Source organism: Pan paniscus, chromosome 13, assembly GCF_029289425.2.
Source record: "Pan paniscus chromosome 13, NHGRI_mPanPan1-v2.0_pri, whole genome shotgun sequence".
Classification (NCBI taxonomy): domain Eukaryota; kingdom Metazoa; phylum Chordata; class Mammalia; order Primates; family Hominidae; genus Pan; species Pan paniscus.
The window spans coordinates 61774289-61796249 of NC_073262.2; the positions used below are offsets into that span (position 1 = coordinate 61774289).

Below are 21961 nucleotides of genomic sequence, written 5' to 3' on the forward strand. Positions count from 1 at the left end.
ATTTCCACATGAAATTTCAAAGGGGCAGATGTTCAAACTCTATCAGGCATACACACATAGGTAAAACAGTACTCAATGTAAATCCTGTCATGTTACTCAGGAATGAAACAGTATGTGAAGTTCGAGGATAAGTGGCCTCTGGCAGTAATCTCAGGGCTTGGTGAGTAATTGGGATGGAGAATGGCTTTAGCAGTGGGGTATCCTGTGGTTAGTTGTTGTCCCTGGGATGGCCTCATTGCACAGCTCCGGGGGCACTATTAACATAGACGTGACAGGTGCAGCATGGTGGTCCACTACTGTTGTCATTTCTCATGTCACCTTCAAGAAAGTGCTGTGAAAAAAATGTGGAGTTCTCTGTTATTATAAATTAAGAGGGTGTATTTGGATTTTTTTTTTTTTTGAGAAAGTTTAATGTTAAAGCATTAACTGGTTGAGATTGCAGATAGCTGGGGCAGTGAGGCTCCTTTTAAGTGCTTTGAAGCACCTAGGGTGAGGCACTAGATCTTGGACCCTGCAGTGTCTGTAGGGTGAAGCTGATCCAGAACTTCATTGTGAGAACAATCAATAGGAAAGACCATCTGACATTAGAGAGATCTGGATATGGTCAGTTGGAGCTACATGGACAAGGGCAAGTGTGTGGCAGGCAGATTGAGCAACAACAGTGGGCATAGCTCGAGGTGCCTGAATAGGGGAAAAGTGAGACCTTCCTGGAAGAGGACTCATGACAGCAGGAGCCTCAAGAACTTGGCAGGTGTCCAATGTGGCAGCTTGCAGGGGAACCTCTGGAAATAAAGGGAGATGGATACAAATTTGAGTTTCAAATAAATGTTCACTGGAAAATAAAGTATATTTTATTTTATAAAACATGTCAGAATATATGTCAAACTGAAAATGTAAAAGGAAGGGGAAAAAACCGTTCATACTTCCACTCCCTTCAAAATAACCACCTTCATCTTACTGACTGCCTTCGAACTTTTGGGTCATGTATCTTACTTATTTTTCCATTATAAAAGATTGTGTATACTAGCTTAAATGTTTTTTCTACATGTTTTTGAAAATGTTCATATGGTAAACTGATTTTTTTTTTTTTAATTTGAGTTCCTTGGCAATGAAAACAGTCATTGTGGTGTTCCGTGCTACTCTGCTTGTTTAGAGGGGTGGGTGGGGATAAAGAGAGCTTTCCTTGCCCAGCGTCCCAGTCGTGAAAAATGTAAGCTATTGTTAGCGAGTTCTGGCAGGCAGCATCAGTTATTGCTTTAAGGGTCTCCAGATAAAGTAAGAGATTCTTTCTGCACTGTGGGGTGAAGGATGTGGTTCAAAAAGCCCGTTTCCTGAAAGAGAAGGCTGTGGAAGAGGGGCAGTTGAGTGAAGTGCTGGAAGGGCAGGATTGGTTTATACAGTTTCTTATATTTTTTAAAAACCATAATGTCCCCACTGTTGAGTAGTGGATTCTGTTTTTTCTCTGAAGGAACTTGTTTCTTTCAGAAGGATAAATGGGTTGTACATTTTCTGAGCTTTTGAGTATCTGAGAATGTTTTCTGGTTGATATCATGTATAATAGCCTGGTGCAGTTTTAGAAGATTTGGCCGTGCTTTTTTTCTCCCTCAAGTTTTGTAGATGTTGCTTTTTTTGTTTTTCTGGGTTTTTTTTTTTTTTTTTGTCATTGTTGTTTGTTGTTTGTTTGTTTTGTTTTTGTTTTTTTTTGACACAGGGTCTCCTTTTGTTGCCCAGGCTGCTGTACAGTGGCACAATCACAGTTCACTTCAGCCTCAACCTCCTGGGCTCAAGCGGTCCTCCTACCTTTGCCTCCCACAGGGTTGGGATTATAGGTGTGAGCCACCACAGCTGGCCAATGTTGCTTTTTTTATTTCAGGCTTTCGGTGTTGGACGGGAGGGGACAAGGGTTGTGGGTGAAATTGTGTTCACCAAAAAGGTACATTGAAGTCTCAACCCTTGATACCTGTTAAAGTGATCCTGTTTGGAAATTTGCTCGTTGCAGATGTCAGGAAGTTCAGATGAAGTCACGCTAGGTTAGGGTGGGTCCTAATCTAGTATGACTGTTGTCCTTAGGAGACACAGACACAGAGGGAGAATGTGATGTGATGACGTAGGCAGAGATTTGAGGCATGAATCTATAATCCAAGGAATGTCAAGGATTGCTGACCACACCAGAAAGGAAGAGAAAGGCATGAACTAGATTCTCCCCGAGAGCCTTCAGAGAGATCATGGCCTTGCCTGATACCTTGATGTTGGACTTGGAGCCTCCAGAAATGTGAGAAAGTAAACTTCTGTTGTTTAGGCCACCCTATTTATGGAACTTTGTTACAGCAGCCCCAGGAAACTAACACAAGAGTTCTGAGTGCAGTCGGGCTCTGGTGCCTTTCAGAGGCTCCGAGGTTTTGTTTGTATCCTAGTAAAACACCTTTTTAATGCTTACCTGGAAGCCTGTGATAATTTTTCTTAGGTTTTTAGAAAAATTACTTTATCTTGTCCTTATTTCTTCTCAGAAAGGTTTTTGTTTCCCATATCTATAATATTTTCTCACATTGTTAAAATTTTAGCTCCTTCCCTCTGCTTCTTGGGGAAACCTTCCCGAGCTTATTCTCTTTATCATGGACTAAGTTTTCTATAGTATCAGTTTTCCTTGACTACCTGAAATGTGGATCATGCTTTTTAAATTTCCTGCTTTTCTTTCCTTATCTTTAATAGTCTATAGTGTAGATATATAGTATAGAATGCCTTAGTCTGTAGTATAGCTCAAGCTTGTCCAACCCACGGCCTGTGGGCCACATGAGGCCCAGGACGGCTTTGAATGCGGCCCAACAAAAATTTGTAAACTTTCTTAAAACATTATGAGACTTTTTTTGTGACTTTTTAAAAAAACTCATCAGCTATCATTAGTGTATTTTACGTGTGGCCCAAGACAATTCTTCCAATGTGGCCCAAGGAAGCCAAAAGATTAGACACCCCCGGTATGGATTGTCATCAGGAAAGAAACACTCTATGAAGGGTCTGGAGGCCAGGCCATCTTATATTCTATTGATGGTACCAAGCGGTTCACAGAATTTTGTTCTCAGTCGTCTTTGAGTGTTCAAGCAGATGTTCTCTTTCCTTTCACTAATAAGCTATGTTTTCTCAGTCCTGTCATTGATTATTTTGGGTGTGGTTGGGGGAGGCTTATCAAAAGAGAAAAGATGCAATCAGCCAGGTTTTACTGATCTGGAGCTGTTGTTCCTGCTGGTGGGCACAGGGTGGAGATACAAAGGCCGACTCCAGGGTCAGGGGTTTGCTATCCTCCCCCCTCCACGGTGGGCTGGGCTCTGATGTTTTATAGACTGGAGTGTGGTTAGGCCACCAATTGTTTATTGCAACAACAAAGGATCCTCTTTTGTCATCTTTAAAATTACTGGAAATTCTTTCCTTTTCTGGCAGTCTCTTCCTTTTAGTATGGTTTTTTTGCACTTGTGAGTTTTCTTACTTTGTAGTTAGATATTTTACTAGGGTATTGGGAGAGGCCTTGCCAGGACTGCTAGCCAGATGCAGTTTTAAAAAGAAACAGGAATTCATGTGTTTATCGCCTGCACCCCACCTCCACCCCTCCCTGCTCCTTGAGTGGCTGTTCCCCCTTTTCTCTTTACTTCTCAATTCCTTGGTCCTGTCCTGCCTCATTTCCTTCCTTTTTAGCATCTGTTTTCTTCCCTGTCCTCCCATTACACTCCAACCCTCATGTCTCTCTTTCCCTCTTTCCTCCCTGGCAGACTGGATGTTTTCCTAGTGCTTTGGATTATCCATGTCCCATGTGAGCAGGCATCTGCAAGTGTGCCCACACCCAACCACCAACAGCAGAGATGACCAGGACCTGGAAGAGAAACAGAAGGGTGGGAAGAGAAGAAATGCCAGCTGACCCAGAGCCCATCAATGACAGGAGTGTGGCAGGCTCAGCACTGCTGGCATCCAACCTTCAGAGCAGGGCACTGGCACTCTTCTTCCTGTCATGCCCGTGTCCACTGTAGTCAGCTGCAAACAAGCTTGCCTCCAAGCAGTGCCTACACACATGTCACTTCGAGCACATGCTTTGTGGAATAGAGCTTCATTTCACCCACTTGCCAAGTTAGGCCTTAGTAGGTGGCCCATTTATCCTAAAGATCTTAAAATTGACACATGGCTCAATCCTCGGGAATGTACATTTAAATATTTACAGGAAATGTGCACATAGGAAAAAATATAAACCATCTAAACGTGTGTATCTTAACACCCATGCTTCAGTTGATCAGTTCCCATTCCCAGAGGCAGCCACTGCTACTGGTTCGATGTGTATCCTTCTCGAGACCCTCCATGCATGTACAAGTGTCCATGTTTGTATAGATGTAAACATAATGTGTGTGCATACATACATATGTAGATACACATATATATACCCTCAAGGAATGTACATTTGGAATGGAAACTTTTATTTTAATCATCTGCATTACTTAGTACAGTAGGCCTTGTAGTTCCTTTTCTCCCGACCTCTTTGTCTTGGGAAGTGGCATAAGCATTCCAGATCTTTTTGACCACCTTCTTGCTTCTGTGGCTCTCAGTCCTGGCTGCACAGTAAAATCACTTGGTAAGCTTTAAGGACCATCACCTGTGCCATTTTCCCAACCAGTTAAAACAGCCTCGCTCGGCAGGGATCGGGGGTCCCTCTGTGTGGAGGGTGTTGGGAACTGCTGCTCTAATCAGGTGTAGCATCAGTAGTCCTGGCAGAGCCATGGAATTCAAGCTGCAGTGTGTTCCACAGGACTGGTGGACCTGGACAAGTCTGTGCTGGCAAGGAAATGTAGAATCCCAAATTCCATGCAGATTGACGGTGAATCCTGCCAGGTTGCCTTCCACCACAGCTAGCTCGCGACTTCACCCTTCATTGGGCCAGGCAGAATGACCAGAGCCAGCGCCACTGTGCTGCAGAAGCAGCAGGCCCAAATGCTGCAAGAGTTAATAAATGTCCAGTACCCACGGAGAGGAGAGGAAACTAGGGTGCTTGATGACTAAACACCTATCCTGGATCCACTTCGCTTGTATGGTGACAGCATGAGGTGTGACTGAGAGAAGATTAATGATCACTGGGCCTGGGTACCTCCCAAAAGGAGTGCTGCGGGAGTGCTGTGGAGCTAATTAACCAGCCGGCATGAAAAGTGAAAATAGACGAGGGAACAGGGTGTTTTTTTGTTTTTTTTTTTTCCCCTCTGTGGTGGCCCAGTACTGTGCGTAGACCTACATATACTATTTTTGGTTTTCCTTCTTAAGTATGCAAAATGACATAATGTTGAAAGCCTCTCTCAGTAGCCTTCTCCAAGGGGAGCAATACTGAGACAGTGGACTCTGGATCCCGCTGCCTGGGTTCAGACTCAGCTCTGATATATGCCAGAGTGGCCTTGGGCAAGATACTTGATCCTTTCTGTGCCTCAGTTTCTTCATCTGAAAAGGGGGCTAATGGCAATGCCTAATTTGTGGCGTGGCTGTGAAGATTAAGTTTAAATAATATATGTATAAAGCACCCAGAACCCTGTCCTGGCACCTAATACATCTAAAAAAAAAAAAGAGCATTTATTTTAAATTGCACCCCTCTGGGAGTTTGGGGGTGGGAGTTTTTCTGAGGTCATTTATTTTTAAAGCACAGAAACTCTTGCATGCTGATATGTCTTAAAAGGAAAACTTTGACAATTAGAGAGGAAATGCCAGTCTGTTTACTCATCTGTTTCAGGATAAGGCACATTTGTACGTTTGGTTCTATAACCATTGAGTATTAAGAATAAAACCATGTGGACAGTATTTACTGATCTCTATTTAGATCCCACTGGGTGGATTTTTGAAGACAAGGATATGCTGTCCTGTTGGCTAGGTTTCTTGTACCCTAGGGGTTAGCTGCTTTCTTGCCTCTTAGTGGTATTGTTTGAGAATTAATCATGATTGTCTGAATAAAGTTTTTGAAAATTGTTTTCTTGGATGCATTTATTTTCAGAATGTTCTGCCTGAATATTAGGAGATTCTATAAGACATAAAATGGCTTCAAGTGCTTTTAGTTGTAGTCTTCTGAAGGGTCCAAAAATGATACTGGATCTTGTGGAAGAAATCTTTCAGTTTTCTGTAAATATAGGTGTGTGTGTGTGTGTGTGTGTGTGTGTGTGTGTGTGTGTGTATGTATGTGTATGTAGAGTTATGTGGTTATACAACCTTTAAGAAACATTAGTGCACTGTAAGGCGGGGACTGCACAAAAGGTGCCCTAACACATTTAATGCCCTAGTTAAATGCATTGCACAAGTTCCGTTTTCTGGAGCTGGATAAACAGAACATCTTTCTTTTTCTATTTTAAGCTTCTATCGCCCCACCCCACCTCAGCCACTTCAGTGGCACAATAAATGGAAATCTTATTTCCTGCCTCTGCAGACCTATTTACCTGAGTGTCTAAGTGCACCCTTGCCTTTCTCAGGCCTTCCCTTCCTGAAATATGCTTTTACTTTCATCTCCTTGCCTTCGTTGCCCTCATTTTTTAAAGCTGTCTCTAATGCTGCACTCTATGTACTTTAATCTGTGATGTTGGATGTTGCCATTCTGCATAGCTGCCTTTAAACATTCATCTCCCAGATTGACATTTTCTTCCATTATGAATTGAAATCCCTTTTCACAGCCTGTAATGGTAAAAACATTTTAAAATAAAGAACTGTTATCAAAAGCCATTTCTGCCAATTTAAAACGCCTTATTGGATGGCTTTATTCCCTTTGATAATTTTGTTATCTTTGCAAACTATGACTTTGACTTACTTGTATGTGTATATATTTTTATTTATTACGAACAGAGAGGTTCTTATAGATGTCTGTGTGTCCCCTTGCCCTTTCTGGACTTTTATTTTTGGACGTAAGGGAATTGATGATTTTAAAAGAAGCAAAGGAGTGTGTGTGTATGAGTGACAGAGGCTATATGTAACCTGCAAAGCCTGAAATATTTACTGTCATACCCTTTGTAGCAAAGTGTGCTGACTCCTTATGTATTTAAAATACTCATTAAAAATGTGTCTGTTTTGGGGATCTCTATCTTTTTCCCCAAATTAAAGCTCTTAAACGTGTGAAGTGGTGAGAATGTTAGAGCCTGAGCTGACCGGTTGTGGGGAGGTTGTAGCTGTGATCCCTGTTCCTCAGGGTTACCTTCCAGGCCCCAGTCTCCCATCTGAGACAGTGTGATTGCATTTGATGCTGTGCGATGGAAAGCATTTTGGGGTAGGTGGGACTGTCTGTGGTGTGTAAATGTTCCAATGGAAACACCTGCCAGTGAAGCTGGAGGAGGTGAATTACTAGTCATTGATAACATAGTTTTCATACCCTGGAGAGGTTGCATCGTCCTACCTGGCATTTCTGCCTGCAGTAACAGGAAGGGTGATTGAAATGTGCTTCCCATCACTTAATCAAGGTGGGGAATAAAATAGGTCATAGTTAAAAGAAAACAGTATCTATTCAAGGGTTAAGAAATATGCCAGCTGTGCTGGTTGTTGCAGTGAAACATCTTTAATTCCTCTTAAATGTCTTTAAGCTTCTGCTGAGGAATGTTACATCTACTGGAGAATCTCTGGTGTCTTGTTGCCCAGAACCAATATTGTATTGTTCACGTGGATGCCCCTAAGAGATTTTCACTTTCTGCCCCTGGCATCATCGTGATGCTTTCTTTGTTTGACCGTATTCCCCTTGCCCTTGTACAGTTAAAGCTCCTGGCTCCAGAGTGCTAGATCCACCCAGCTTTGTGCTTCCTGTTCATACATAAAACTTCTCTCCCTACTTTGTGCCTTTCTAATGAAAGGATACTGGAAGTTAGAGATCTTTCATTGCCTCTGAAAAACAAACCAAACAGAACAACATGTTTGAGAGTGATTATAGTGAGATGGTAAAGTAAACTTGAAATGGAAACCCCCCTCCCCCTCCCTCTTCTCTTAAGCCTCGTTTTATTGCAGCCTGCATAAAATCATAGTGCTGGAGACCAGCTGCTCCAAAGGCTGAAGGTCCTCATGCTTACAGCATGCTTTGGAAACTCATCCGCACCACATTTGCAGTTAATGAAAATATTTGCTTTGCTTGTTATAAACAAAGTTTATGGGCAGAATTTATAATTAGGAAACTTTTTAATTCTTTTTCCCTTCAATGCCTAATTTCTCTTGTGTCATGTTGGAGAATTATAAGTATTTAAGAAAATAAACCTTTTCTCAATGCTGTTTATTTCTGGTGGTGGTACATGTATTTCTCCCTTCTTTTGTGTCCTCATGCAAATTAAAGGACTTGAAATCTGGGTTTTTATTTGTTTTTGTATAGGTCAGTAATACTCATGTGTGAGTAGGGGAGACAGTGCCTTTGTGGCCTGTCAGGCCATCCCACAGCCATTTGACTAGCTGGGTCTGTGATTTAGGCTATGTGAGAACAGCCACAGGGCAATGTAGCTCTCTTCAAACCACATGGAAAACCAGTGTCACCTCTTCAAGGTCCCCCACATGTCTTTTGTATGTAATGTTCTGGGGCTGTGGCCTCAGTGCTTTCCAAGTTCTGATCTGTCTCTTGGTGATTCTTGCCTGTACACCCATGAATTAGGTGACGTGATGTGGTTCTTGTAGGCACAGCACCTGCTTGCATTCTCAGTGTGAGAGTGAGGTGGTGATGAGAAAACAACTATCCCTCAGCTTTTACAAGTTTGTCGGGTCAGAGGGCATCCAGCTCCACTGCGAGCTGGCATCATGGTGCAGCCTAGCTCTGCCTTAAGATCTGTTTCCTCGCCAGACAGTTGAAGGGAAAGCAGCTGGGGAAACTCGTGACCTGGCTGAAAGCCTCTAGGTGGTTTCTCAAAGATTCCAGACTCATGCGCAGTGCTATAAGACTGGCCCCTGTGGTTCTGGGGATTGGTGACAATGGTATCTTACAGTGCTGGCTAGCAAAAGAAGGTGGATGAAGCTTGTGTGTGTGTGGGGGTGGTGGGGGCCAGCCTGGGGGCCACTGCTGTCCACACAGCCTCTAGGAGGAAAGGCCTCTAACTCCTGTCTGCTTCTCTCCCTTGAGGACAGAACTTTGTCCTGGGCATTTGCATGAATGTCCTTATTTTTGTAACGCCAGTGAGAGGTGTTTTTTTTTTGTTTGTTTTTTGTTTTTTTTTTTGAGATGGAGTCTCGCACTGTTGCCCGAGCTAGAGTGCAGTGGTGTGATCTCGGCTCACTGCAACCTCTGCTTCCTGGGTTCAAGTGATACTCCTGCCTCAGCCTCCCAAGTAGCTGGGATTACCGGTGCCCACCACCATGCCCAGCTATTTTTTTTGTATTTTCAGTAGAGACGGGGTTTCACTGTGTTGGCCAGGCTGGTCTCGAACTCCTGACCTCGTGATTCGCTTGCTTCAGCCTCCCAAAATGTTGGGATTATGGGCATGAGCCACTGCACCCAGCCCTAGTGAGTTTTCTGATCTGTCTTGTTTCTTCAAATGCCAGTCATTTGGGCAGTGAGTGATAAATCTTTAGTTTCCCAGGTTTATAAAAACCGTCCATGCATAGATAACCCAGGAGAGACTAAAATTATCTGACTTTGCTGACATGCCCATTGTGGGGCTTTTCTGTTCACTGCTCTGCTGTGAGTTCCCTTTAAAAGTAAGGCATGTGCTGGCCAGGCGCTGTGGCTCATGCCTGTAATCCCAGCACTTTGGGGGCCAAGGCAGGCAGATCACGAGGTCAGAAGTTCAAGACCAGCCTGACCAACATGGTGAAACCCTGTCTCTACTAAAAATACAAAGATTAGCCGGGTGTGGTGGCAGGCGCCTGTAATCCCAGCTACTCAGGAGGCTGAAGCAGGAGAATCGCTTGAACCCAGGAGGCGGATGTTGCAGTGAGTCGAGATCGTGCCACTGCACTCCAGCCTGGGCAACACAGCAAGACTGTCTCAAAAAAAAAAAAAAAAAAAAAAAGGCATGTACCTGTCCTATATGTCTCATATAAGGCATATGTCCTATATGGAGGGGGTGACTCTACTTCCTCTTCACTCCTAACACAAAAAACAAGCACAGTGATACCACTTGAAACTTGATGGTCTGGTTTGTATCCCCTTTGAGCCTTGTACACAAAAATCTGCAGAATTTAGTTCCTGCCTAGCTAGGCAGCTTTCATTGTTTCTTTTTTTAAAATCTGGTCTTTGATTGTGTGTGTGTATGTGTGGTTTTTTTGGTTTGTTTTTGGAGCCAGGAAGGCGTGGCAAGGACTGGTTGGATAGCTTTTGTCATAGAGACTGGTGTGCTTGTGGGAAAGTTTATACATCTTTCAAATTCTGCTCTCTGTGACTTAGAGTTTGAAGATGCTTTTTAAGAAGCAGGTAATGATTTACATTCTTTCCCTGCACATCCTCAGTTCCATCTTAGTACATACTAAGGAGCGGGGAAGGTGATTGGTGGGGAGAAGCAGTCAGAGGAAAATGTGTTATCTGAATACATGAGGACTGGCTGTATTTTTTTTTGGGGGGGGGAGACTAGTTCCAGCCAAGATACTCTTTCTTGTATATATTTTTTAACATTGTGATTACATCCTTTCTGCTTCTTAAGGTTCTGCCTACCCTAGAATGTTGTTAGAAATGCTTGTTCCCTGGTGCCACAAAGAAATAGCACTCAAACATAAATTTAATTATCTCAGCAAGGCAGTTTTTACTTTCTGCAGAAAGGGTGCTCATCACAGATGGAACAATGGCGAGAGCACACCTGGACAGGGGAGGGGCAGGAGTTCTTATTCCTGACGCAGGTAGCCCCTGCTGCTGTGTTGTTCCCCTATTGGCTAGGGTTGGACCACACAGTCTAAGCTAATTCTGATTGACTGTTTTAAAGAGGGCAGGGGTATGAGCCAGAATGGCAGGGTAAGTAGTTTGGTGGGAAGGACGGTGAGGAACAGGTAACTAAAGGTGACTTAGGTCAGAGCAGGTGACCGGGATGAGTCAGGACGGAGCAGGTAACCAGGGAACAGACGTGAACTACTAATTAGGATTGGCGGGAAAGTTGTTGACTGAAACTAGAAGCGAGAAGCCAAAGAGAACCAGGAAGTTAAACTTTAAAATGGAGAATCAAAGAATAAGAGCTGAACATACTGACATACTGGTTTTTTTGAGGAGAAATTTGGGGTTTACCATATTTAACAATGTTTAATTTCCTAATAGTAAGCTTGTTTGTTCCCAAGCTTGTTTAGGGGCAGAGTGTCAAGCGGAAGCTGCCTAATAAGTGAGCAATGTTTCCAGTCCCATGACTGGTTTGGGGCTGTTTGAGTTTTAGGAGGGTGGCCCTGTGTCATGGGGAGTGTTGAGTAGATGGGATGAGAGCCAAGGGATGGTGCTGGGGAGGAATGTGGATGTAGACTACACTCTCACTTAGACTTTTCTTATTAGAGAGGAGCAGTGGAGGCCTGGGAGTTCTGGAAGGGTTGGTATCTGAATCTGTTTTACTGATACTCATGTAAGGCTAGTAAGCCCTCTCCTTTTCCTTTTCTGAGATCAAAGCTTCTTGTGGATCATTCATACTTGACCTTGATCTAATCCCAGATCAGTGGCTTCCTGGATCCTTTGTTAGGGATTGAAACCAGATCAGTTAGGATAGTGCAGAAAGGCACATGGAGCAGAGTTCACTGATGCTTGAGTTTTCCCTCACAGGGTAAAAAGTTTCAAGAGTAGTGGGGGAAAAGTCATTTAAAAAAATTCAATACACACATCTGATATGTGGGAATTATATTCTGAGAATATAGTTTATAGGAATTAAATTTGCATCAACTTATAATGAATGGATGGTTTAACCTAAGTATTCTCTCTCTACTCTAGGAAGTGACTTTGGTCCAGAGACTTCTCCAGTCCTGCCCCTTGACCACAGTGCTAACTCTCCTGTGAGCAGTCTTCCCGCAGCAGAGGACACCTATAGGGTGAGCTTGGCCAAAGGTGTCTCGATGTCTCTGCCTTCCTCACCTTTGCTGCCTCGACAGTCTCACTTGGTGCAATCAAGAGTGAACAAAAAATCCCCAGGTAAACAGGCAATGAAGGAGCTGCCTTGGTTGTATATGTAGTACCTGCATTGAAAATAAGCAAAACTAGTGCCCATGAGAAATCTTCTGGGACAATGTTTTTTCTTTGTTGCAGTATCTTCTAGAAGAAATAAATCTTTTTTTTTTTTTTAATTTAAGGAAAAAGTATGGTTTTAATAGATTCATCCTGTTTGGACTACCAGACTAGATTTTTATAAAGATTTAAGATTTTGTTATCAGTACTGATGTTAACCAGCAATTTTGTTGTTTTCTTGCTGATGAATTAAGGAGCACTATACAGTTATGGCACCGACTAATGATGTTTCTTTTGATCAATGACAAACTGCATGTATGATGGTGGTCCCATGAGGTTATAATACTGTGTTTTTACTGTACCTTTTCTATGTTTAGATACGCAGATACTTGCCACTACATTAATAGTTGCCTACTGCATTCAGTATAGTAACGTGCTGTACAGGTTTGTAGCCTAGGAGCAATAGGCTATGCCATATAGCCTAGGTATATAGTAGGCTATGCCACCTTGATTTGTGAAGTACACTTGAGGATGTTCGCACAATGACAAAATCACCTAATGGCGCCTGTCTTAGCATGTATCCTCATCATTAAGTGACACATGACTGTAATCCAAACTCATACGTGGTGTGTTTAAAGGTTATGGATGTAGGCAAATGTCATCTGACAATAGTCTATTTATTACTACCTAGTATATACTGATGTATTTCATTTGATTACATCATCTAGCATTTGAACAGCTATAAAGTTTGTTTGTGAAAACTCAGACTTGTAAAGGGGGGTGGGGGAAACAGACTTTGGATTATTCCTATTATACTTTGGAAGTATTTTGGCTTCCCTCTATCAATGTGTTTTACACTTAACATTACCCAAAAAAAACAAAACAGAACTTTGAGAGGTTATGATTCACATGTGAGGAAAGCCTTTCTAAAATGCTGATACCTTGAGTTTTAAAAATTCTTGGATTCTTTTTTTTTAAGGTTTGCGGAGTGTTTACAAAAGGCAGGGGCCCAGTTGATCATATGCCAGTGTAAGGATTCTTCTCAATTACATGTAAACATATTCAGAATCTATCAAAAATGTGCCTAGGGCTGTGAAATGGTATCTGTTTCTCTGATTTCATGGTAATATTTGTATTACTTGAGATCACATATGCTGACTCATTTAGTAGATCTTTGAGGTTTATGTGCGGGTAAAATTAGGAGGGCATCCTTAAAGGCTCTGAATGTTAGAAATGGTGCTATGAATTGGTGAGTGTCCAAAATCTTTTATTGTTGCAGAATTTTCTGGTTTAGGACAACATTGTTTACAATCCATTAATTAGCTGGAACTCAGGAACCTTTTTGGTATGAAGTAATTTCCTGTGCCAAGGAATTTGACCTGTTTATCAGTATTTGGGGAAGTTCCTGGAATGTCCGTCCTTCCTTCTTTGCCCTCCCTCACTGCTGTATCTCTTTGTCACATTTCTTCTCTTCCTTCAAATCATAGTTCCCACACTGCCTGTCATACTGGGTTATCCTGATTGGAATTACTCTTCCCAAAAAGTATGCACAGTGTTTTACTTTTTCTTTATTATCAGGTACGTCATTTGTCCTTTTCCCCTGAATTAGTGTGTATATTGACCAAAAACAAAACAAAACAAAACAAAACAAAAAAACTTTGGTTGGCTACACTGTAGTCATGCTCCTGAACTTTCTCCTAGGTCTGTGTGTGTGTGTGCACACACATTTTCTTGTAAAATCCAGGTTTAGCTAAGAAGCATGCTACTAAGTTTAGCAAGAACGCCTCCCCACCCCCACCCAAATCTGATTAGATTCCTCATCCTCCACCATCTTCCAGGTGACGTCTGGTCACCCTGACCTGTCTTTAACAAGAATTGCCTTCCTACCCCTGATGTTGCCTCTTAGTAATTTTTCATGCACCGATACCTACCCTGTTCCTTGACTATAAATTCCCACTTCCCCATGCGGTATTTGGAGTTGAGCTCAATCAACTCTTTCCCTAACTGCAAAATCCTACTGCATTGGTCCCTATATGTGTTAAGATGGTCCTGAATAAAGTCTGCCCTACTATGCTTTAAAAAGTATCACTGAGTAGTTTTTTCTTCTTAAAAACATTATGTGCTTCCTCTGTCTGATGCTTGAGGACAAACAAGATGTCTTATACCTCATCTCTATATAATAGATAATAGAGATAATTCAGAAACTATCGATATTTTTAAGGGATCTCTGTTGAAGGTAATGCCAAGTGCAGAGATTTGACCTTTTGTACAATTTGCCTACCTATAGTCTGTGCTACTGCAAATGAATTAATGTTGCTTGGGCCTTAGGACTGGGGAAAACCTGAGAGACTTCAGGGAAGACTGCATGTCAGATATAATTTTATTCACAAATTCAGTGTTTTAGTGGGACTTTAGGTGGGATTGAATGGCATGGCAAGCCTGGAGAGTGTGGCTACCCAGAAAGGTTTCATGGAGGTTACAGGCATGGAGGCAGAAGAATCCCTGATGAAGCCGTGTCTCCTTATATGTGTGTGGACCACATTAGTTTTTGTCTTTTTTCAAGAAAATATCCTCAAGTTTTTCTCCATAGGAATGAAATTTATTTTTGCTAAATTCTTTGCAAGGCCTTAGAATAGAAGGTTAGTAGTTCTGAAACATACAAGCTTCTGATGGATTTGGGATGTTCTCTCTATTAGATGTTTTTGGTCCAAATGATAATTAAATAAACTAAGCAGATACATCTCTAACGGAGCAGTGCTTGTTCACTGCCCAAATTTGTACAGCAAATTAGTGTCTCACAGTGGTAATTTGGCTTCATTATCTTGGTAATTTTAATTGGAAAAGTTTAGGGCAGAGATGCTGTTTAAAAATGGCAGTGACTCAATACATCAAATGATGAACAGTATTTTTTTTCAGTGTCTAACACAGATTTCTGCTTAAACCATATTGTTGGTAAAAGTATCCAGAGCTCTAATGTTCTACCTGCCTGGTTTTAATAATAATAATAAAAAAAACTGACATATGGTTGTGAATGTGTACTGGATTTAAAAAGACTCATCTATTTTAAAAGCTAGCACTGTTGCTGCTAATGATAGAGTCAATACAGTGTGTCTGCAGCACCCAGAGGTATGGAGCCACTCCCCTCCTCTCCTTCCACGCCGGCCCCACAGTGGGTCATGCTCCAGGGTCGTGCCATCATTCAGACATGTGCTCTGAAACTACCTTGATGACTTCTGTTCTGATTTGTAAGATGCCCCCCACCCCTGCCAATTCCTCTCTTGTTCAAGGTTAAAAAACAAAAACAAAAAAACCAAACTTGTTTCAGTTGTTTGTATAGAAACTCTTCTCTAATTGATGCTAATCCAGAAACTGTTAGGGACTGGAACAATTATTCTTGCAAGGATCAAATACTACAAACCCCTGTAAGAAGACACTCTGAACAACACAGCCTGTATTAATAAAAATATGTATGTTAATACAATTGATGATTACTTCCTGGATCTTGGGAACTGTGGGCCAGAGATAATTTAATTAACCTTGCAATAATGTGACCCTGCATGTTACATGATTGAGTTTCTTACTTTCCACTCATATTGAGGTTATTATTTTTATTTACTCTTCTGCCACCTTCCTCCATTTATTTGGTTTTTTTTTTCATTGTTAGAAGATTGTTTTCTGAGTATTGTTTCAAAACTTTTGTTTTTAATGGTAAATATATTTTCTGTTAATGAAAACAAGGACCAGCATCCATTAAAGTAGTTCTGTGGCAGTTGCAAGTCTTTTTGGATTAAGAATTCATCAATATTTTTAATGTGTGCTGCTGTTTTCCAGAGAAGAGAAAAGCTCATTTCCTGTGATTTATTAGTAATATCATTAGATACTTTATAAAGTATCTGCATTTATTTTCCCAGATCACTCTGGGCCCATTATCAAACAATCAAAACATCATGCATGAATGAGAAGCAACCCTTTGAAATGCTGTGATGGAGTAAGACAGCAGATGGTGACAAGTGGGCGATACTGCCCTACTCCTTGTATGGAGACACTGGAGAGTGCCGGCCACTTCCGCTTCTGCCGATTCCAGTTCCAGTTCTGTCTCACAGTGGACATAGCTGATGTAGCAGTTTTGAAAACTTCTCTGCCTGTTTTGTTAAGGGAAAAACCGCTAAATTGACAGGCTGTGGAGTAGAAGCCATATTGTCTCTTTGATTCTTGGACCATGAGTTAATGTCTGCGAAGGCACTCCCTCCCCCAACCCGCAAGTATTTCTTGTAGAAAATCGGGAAATCCCATCGAGAAAGAACTACTGTGAACATCTTTTCTTCTAGTCTTTTGAAAAAAATCTGCTCCACCTAAACCTGAGACCACATTATGTAACCCTCTTGTGTGCTGCTTGTGTCACTTAAGTTTTTTTTATTTGTTTTGAGACAAGGTCTTGCTGTGTCACCCAGGCTGGAGTGCAGTGGTGCTATCAAGGCTCACTGTAGCCTCAACCTCCTGGGCTCAAGCGATCCTTCCACCTCAGCCTCAAGTAGCTGGGACTACAGGCATGCACCACCATGCCCAGCTAATTTAATTCTTTGCTTTTTTCTTTTTTTTCCTAGAGAAGAGATTTTCGCCATGTTGCCTAGTTTGGTCTTGAACTCCTGGCCTCAAGTGATTCTCCCAACTTGGCCTCCCAAAGTGCTGGGATTACAGGCATGAGCCACTGCACCCAGCTCTTGCTTAATATTTTATCACGAGCAATTTCCAGTTTACTTGAAGAGCTTGATATTTGTTGTCCATTGTTTCAGTATTTTATAATTGATTTTTAAACATTCCTGATTGTTGGATATTTGCTTTTTTTTTTTTTTTTTTTGAGATGGAGTCTCGCTCTATTGCCCAGGCTGGAGTGCAGTGGTGTGATCTGGGCTCACTGCAAGCTCCGCCTCCCAGGTTCACGCCATTCTCCTGCTTCAGCCTTCTGAGTAGCTGGGACTACAGGCGCCCACCACCACACCTGGCTAATTTTTTGTATTTTTAGTAGAGACGGGGTTTCACCGTGTTAGCCAGGATGGTCTCGATCTCCTGATCCCATGATCCGCCCACCTCGGCCTCCCAGAGTGCTGGGATTACAGGCATGAGCCACCCCGCCCGGCCAGATACTTACTTTTTAAAAAAATTTTTAGCATGTTATAATGTTTTCGCTATTCCTGGTGTGAATATTTTTAATTATGGTGAAATACATATAACAAAATTGACCATCTTAACCATTTAAGTGTACGGTTCAGTGGTAATTACACTCACGTTGTTGTACAACCCATCTTTAGAACTTCCAACTGGAATACTTTTGTCCAGTGATATTTACAAACATCTCTGATATCTCCTTGGGGTAGCAGGTTCCCAGCAGTGGAATTATTGAACTAAATGGCCTGCATTTATAAAGAGTCTTGATACATAGTGCCCACTTCCTTTCCAGAAAGGCTGTATTGATTTCATATTCCCCCCAGCAATCTTTGAGTGGCTGCTTTTTGAAATTCACATCTTCTGGGAACAGCTTAAATGGATGGTGCTTTGTGCGGCCTAACTGTGGACTACTGACAATTTTAAGAGGCTGAGACGTCATTCTGTAGCTGCCTTCTTTAGAACTTCCCTTCTGTCTGCACTTCTCAGGCAATTTTCATTTTCTTTCTTTGCATGAGACTGTGTCGGGAATTATGACAGCTGAGTCAGATCAAGTTCATGGTCAGAAAAACATTCAGCTGGCTCCCAGTTTCAGCCGCCTGGTGCGGATCCTAGAGATCATGGAGGTTCACAGGCATGTTGGAGTTGGAGAGGCCTCCAGAGCACATCCTGTCCAGGCCTCTTTGCAGATGTGCAAGCAAAGACCCCTTGGTCATTAGGGAACTTGTCCAAAATTCATACAAGTTATTGGTAGACCCTGATCCTCCATGCTGTTCCCAGCGTCTTCTCTTATGTCAGCCAGCCTGTGCCGATGTTCTGCCTGTACGTTGTTGGCATGTGAGCTGTAAATAATGTGAGTGTGTTCTGATTTCATAGAAGGTGTGGGCAGGAGGAGGGCATGGGCTTAAAGCCTCACATGGATCCATGAGGCTGCTTCTTGGAGGGTGAAGAATAACACAGGACATGCACAGCCCCATTTCTCCTTGTAGAGCCAGCTGGTTCTAGTCCTTGCTTCCACTGCTGAGTGGTTGGGACCACAGTTGACATCTAACCTTCAGAAAGGATAGTTCCTCCTGCTGAGGTGAATAGGAGAGCATTCTTTGTTTCCTCCTGGAAACTTGTTATATGATGGCCTCCTTACTGCGTGCCCAGCTGTGAACGTGACACACAGATTTTCTGTTGTACTTGAACATGTGTTCATACATAGAACCAGTGTGCATGCATTTGCTCTACTTCAAGTCCATTTATTCCCCTGCCAATGAGTCCTGGTTCACCTGTATACAATTTGGCTATACTCTGGAGTCAGACCAGGAATTTTAAAGGGTACTGATGATGCCCAGCTCCTACGTTCAGAGACTCAGATTAAATGCATATGAAGTATGGTCTGGACATTGGGATTTTTAAAAAGGCTTCCTCGGTGATTCTAATATGTAACAAAGTTTGAGAATTACTGATAAAGAATATGTGATTATCTCATATAATTGCTTTTTCATGAGGACAAATATATGTGTATATATTTGTTTTGAGACAAGGTCTTGCTGTGTCACCCAGGCTGGAGTGCAGTGGTGCTATCAAGGCTCACTGTAGCCTCAACCTCCTGGGCTCAAGCGATCCTTCCACCTCAGCCTCAAGTAGCTGGGACCACAGGCATGCACCACCATGCCCAGCTAATTTAATGCTTTGCTTTTTTCTTTTTTTTCCTAGAGATGAGGTTTTTGCCATGTTGCCTAGTTTGGTCTTGAACTCCTGGCCTCAAGTGATTCTCCCAACTTGGCCTCCCAAAGTGCTGGGATTACAGGCATGAGCCACTGCACCCAGCTCTTGCTTAATATTTTATCATGAGCAATTTCCAGTTTACTTGAAGAGTTTGATATTTGTTGTCCATTGTTTCAGTATCTTATAATTGATTTTTAAACATTTCTGATTGTTGGATATTTGCTTTTTTTTTTTTTTTTTTTTCTGAGATGGAGTCTCGCTCTATTGCCCAGGCTGGAGTGCAGTGGTGTGATCTGGGCTCACTGCAAGCTCTGCCTCCCAGGTTCACGCCATTCTCCTGCTTCAGCCTTCCGAGTAGCTGGGACTACAGGCACCCACCACCACGCCTGGCTAATTTTTTGTATTTTTAGTAGAGACGGGGTTTCACCGTGTTAGCCAGGATGGTCTTGATCTCCTGATCCCATGATCCGCCCACCTCGGCCTCCCAGAGTGCTGGGATTACAGGCATGAGCCACCTCGCCCGGCCAGATACTTACTTTTTAAAAAAATTTTTAGCATGTTATAATGTTTTCGCTATTCCTGGTGTGAATATTTTTAATTATGGTGAAATACATATAACAAAATTGACCATCTTAACCATTTAAGTGTACAGTTCAGTGGTAATTACACTCACGTTGTTGTACAACCCATCTTTAGAACTTCCAACTGGAATACTTTTGTCCAGTGATATTTACAAACATCTCTGATATCTCCTTGGGGTAGCAGGTTCCCAGCAGTGGAATTACAAAAAGAAGTACAAAATAATGAAAGTATTGAGTCCCTCTATACCCCCCAAAAGACAACCACTTTTGATGGTCGCTCCTGCTTTGTTTCTATAGTACGTAACCAACAGTAACACATTTGCCCATTCCCCCAGCATTGGACAGGTAAGAGGTCCCCCGTTTTCTGCTAAAAAATAACATTCTTGTATATTAAGATTTAAAGGCATCTCTGATATTTTTATCAGACTATGAAAGTGAGTTTACTGGGCCAAAACTTACTTGTTTAACATTGTAGATGAATTATTATATTCTTAATGGCCATTGGTAGCTTTTTCTTTTGGAAATTCTTTGTGATAGTTGTCCTTTATTCTACTAGGACAATATGTGTTTCTTATTGATTTAGCACAGCTTCATTGTTTTAAGGGTATCAGTCATGTATGTTTAAAAAAAAAAACTGTTTCTGGTTCGTTTTCCATCTAATTAGGTTACAGTGTTTTATGACTCACAGAAGTTTTTCATTTTCTCCAGTCAAATTTATGTATTTTTCCATTGTGATTTATTCCATTGCATTTTTTTAAAAAACAGCTTTATTGAGATATAATTTACATACCACATAATTCACCCTTTTAAAGTTTACAGTTCGATGTTCTTTTTGTAGCATTTTCACAGGGTTGTGCAACCATCCCCACAGTCTTAATTTTAGAACATTGTTATCTCCTCCTCAAAGAAACCAAAGCAAAAACCCCATACCCGTTACTAGTCATTTCACATTCCTCCCTGCCCTTACTCTTCACTCCCTACTTCCTAGCCCCTAGTAACCACAAGTCTACTTTATGTCTCTTGATTTGCTTATTCTGGTCATTCCATTAAAATGGAATCATAATATGTGGTATTTTGTGACTGGCTTCTTTTATGGAGCATCGTGTTGTCTAGGTTCATCCATGTTGTGGCATGTATCAGTACTGCATTCAGTAAAATATTGTTTGGTAATAAAATAGAATGAAGTACTCCTACATGCCACTCGTTTTGTTTATCCAGTCTTCCATTGGTGGGTATTTCGTTGTTTCCGCATTGGCTATTTATTATATATAAAGCTGCAATCAGCTTTTGTGTCTGCATTTTTATATGGACATATATTTTTCCCTTGGGTATATACCTAGTGAAATTGTTGAATCATATGGTAGTTCCGTAAAACCTTCTTAAGGTGCTGCCAAATTATTTTTTAAGTGGCTGTACTATTTTATATCACTACCAGCTGAGTATGAGGTTTCCAATTGCTTCATATCCTTGCCAATGCTTGTATTGTCTTTTTTATTATAGCCATTCTAGAGAATGTGAACTGATATCTCATTGTAGGTTTATTAAGTTGTGAAAATTGTTTTTATATTCTGAATACAGGTTCCTTATGAGATAAATGATTTACAAGTATTTTCTTCCATTCTGAGGATTGTCTTTTTTACTTTGATTTTATTGGTGGTTTTTTTGTTTTTTGTTTGTTTGTTTGTTTGTTTTTGAGACGGAGTCTCGCTCTGTCTCGCCCAGGCTGGTGTGCAATGGTGCTATCTCGGCTCATTGCAGCTTCCACCTCCTGGGTTCAAGCGATTCTCCTGTCTCAGCCTCCTGAGTAGCTGGGACTAAATGCATGTGCCACCATGCCCAGCTAATTTTGTATTTTTAGTAGAGAGGGCATTTCACCATGTTTGCCAGGCTGGTCTCGAACTCCAGACATCAGGTGATCCACCTGCCTCAGCTTTCCAAAGTGCTGGGATTACAGGCGTGAGCCACCATGCCCAGCCGCTTACAGTGTTTCAAGTACAGCAGTTCTAAATTTTTACAAGGTTTTAAATTTATTTATTATTAGTCTGTCTTTTTGATGTCATGTCCTAGTAACCATTGCCTAATCCAAGGTCATACAGATACATATCCCTGTTTTCCCCTAACAGTTTTGACTCTTACATTTAGTCCTGTGAACCATTTTGAGTTCATTTTCTTGTGTGATGTGAAGTAGGGACCAACTTCATTCTCTTTCACGTGGATACCAGTTGTCCTGGCACCATTTACTGAAAAGACTGTTCTTTCCCCACTGAATTGTCTTCTCTTGACCAAATCATTGTTGTGCCTTCACCCAGCCCTATTGTTCCTCTTTCCCCATTGCTCATCCTCTGGAAATTCCTATGCCTAGGTCAGAACCTTCTCCTTAGGAGTTGACCGTGGGTATGGCTTGCATCTCTTGCTTGGTCCAGCCTTTCTC

The 21961-nt window shown here is 41.7% G+C and overlaps 1 protein-coding gene across 7 annotated transcripts in view; it reads left to right on the forward strand.

Annotated features, from left to right (window-relative positions):
• The window catches only part of TANC1 (tetratricopeptide repeat, ankyrin repeat and coiled-coil containing 1), a 263697-nt gene that overhangs the window by 116899 nt on the left and 124837 nt on the right, over positions 1 to 21961 (forward strand). For all 7 annotated transcript variants that reach the window (XM_055108612.2, XM_055108615.2, XM_055108616.2 and 4 more), the window contains one exon: positions 11840 to 12037. In XM_055108612.2, the coding sequence (XP_054964587.1) occupies positions 11840 to 12037 (198 nt within the window). The remainder of the gene's footprint in view (positions 1 to 11839; positions 12038 to 21961) is intronic.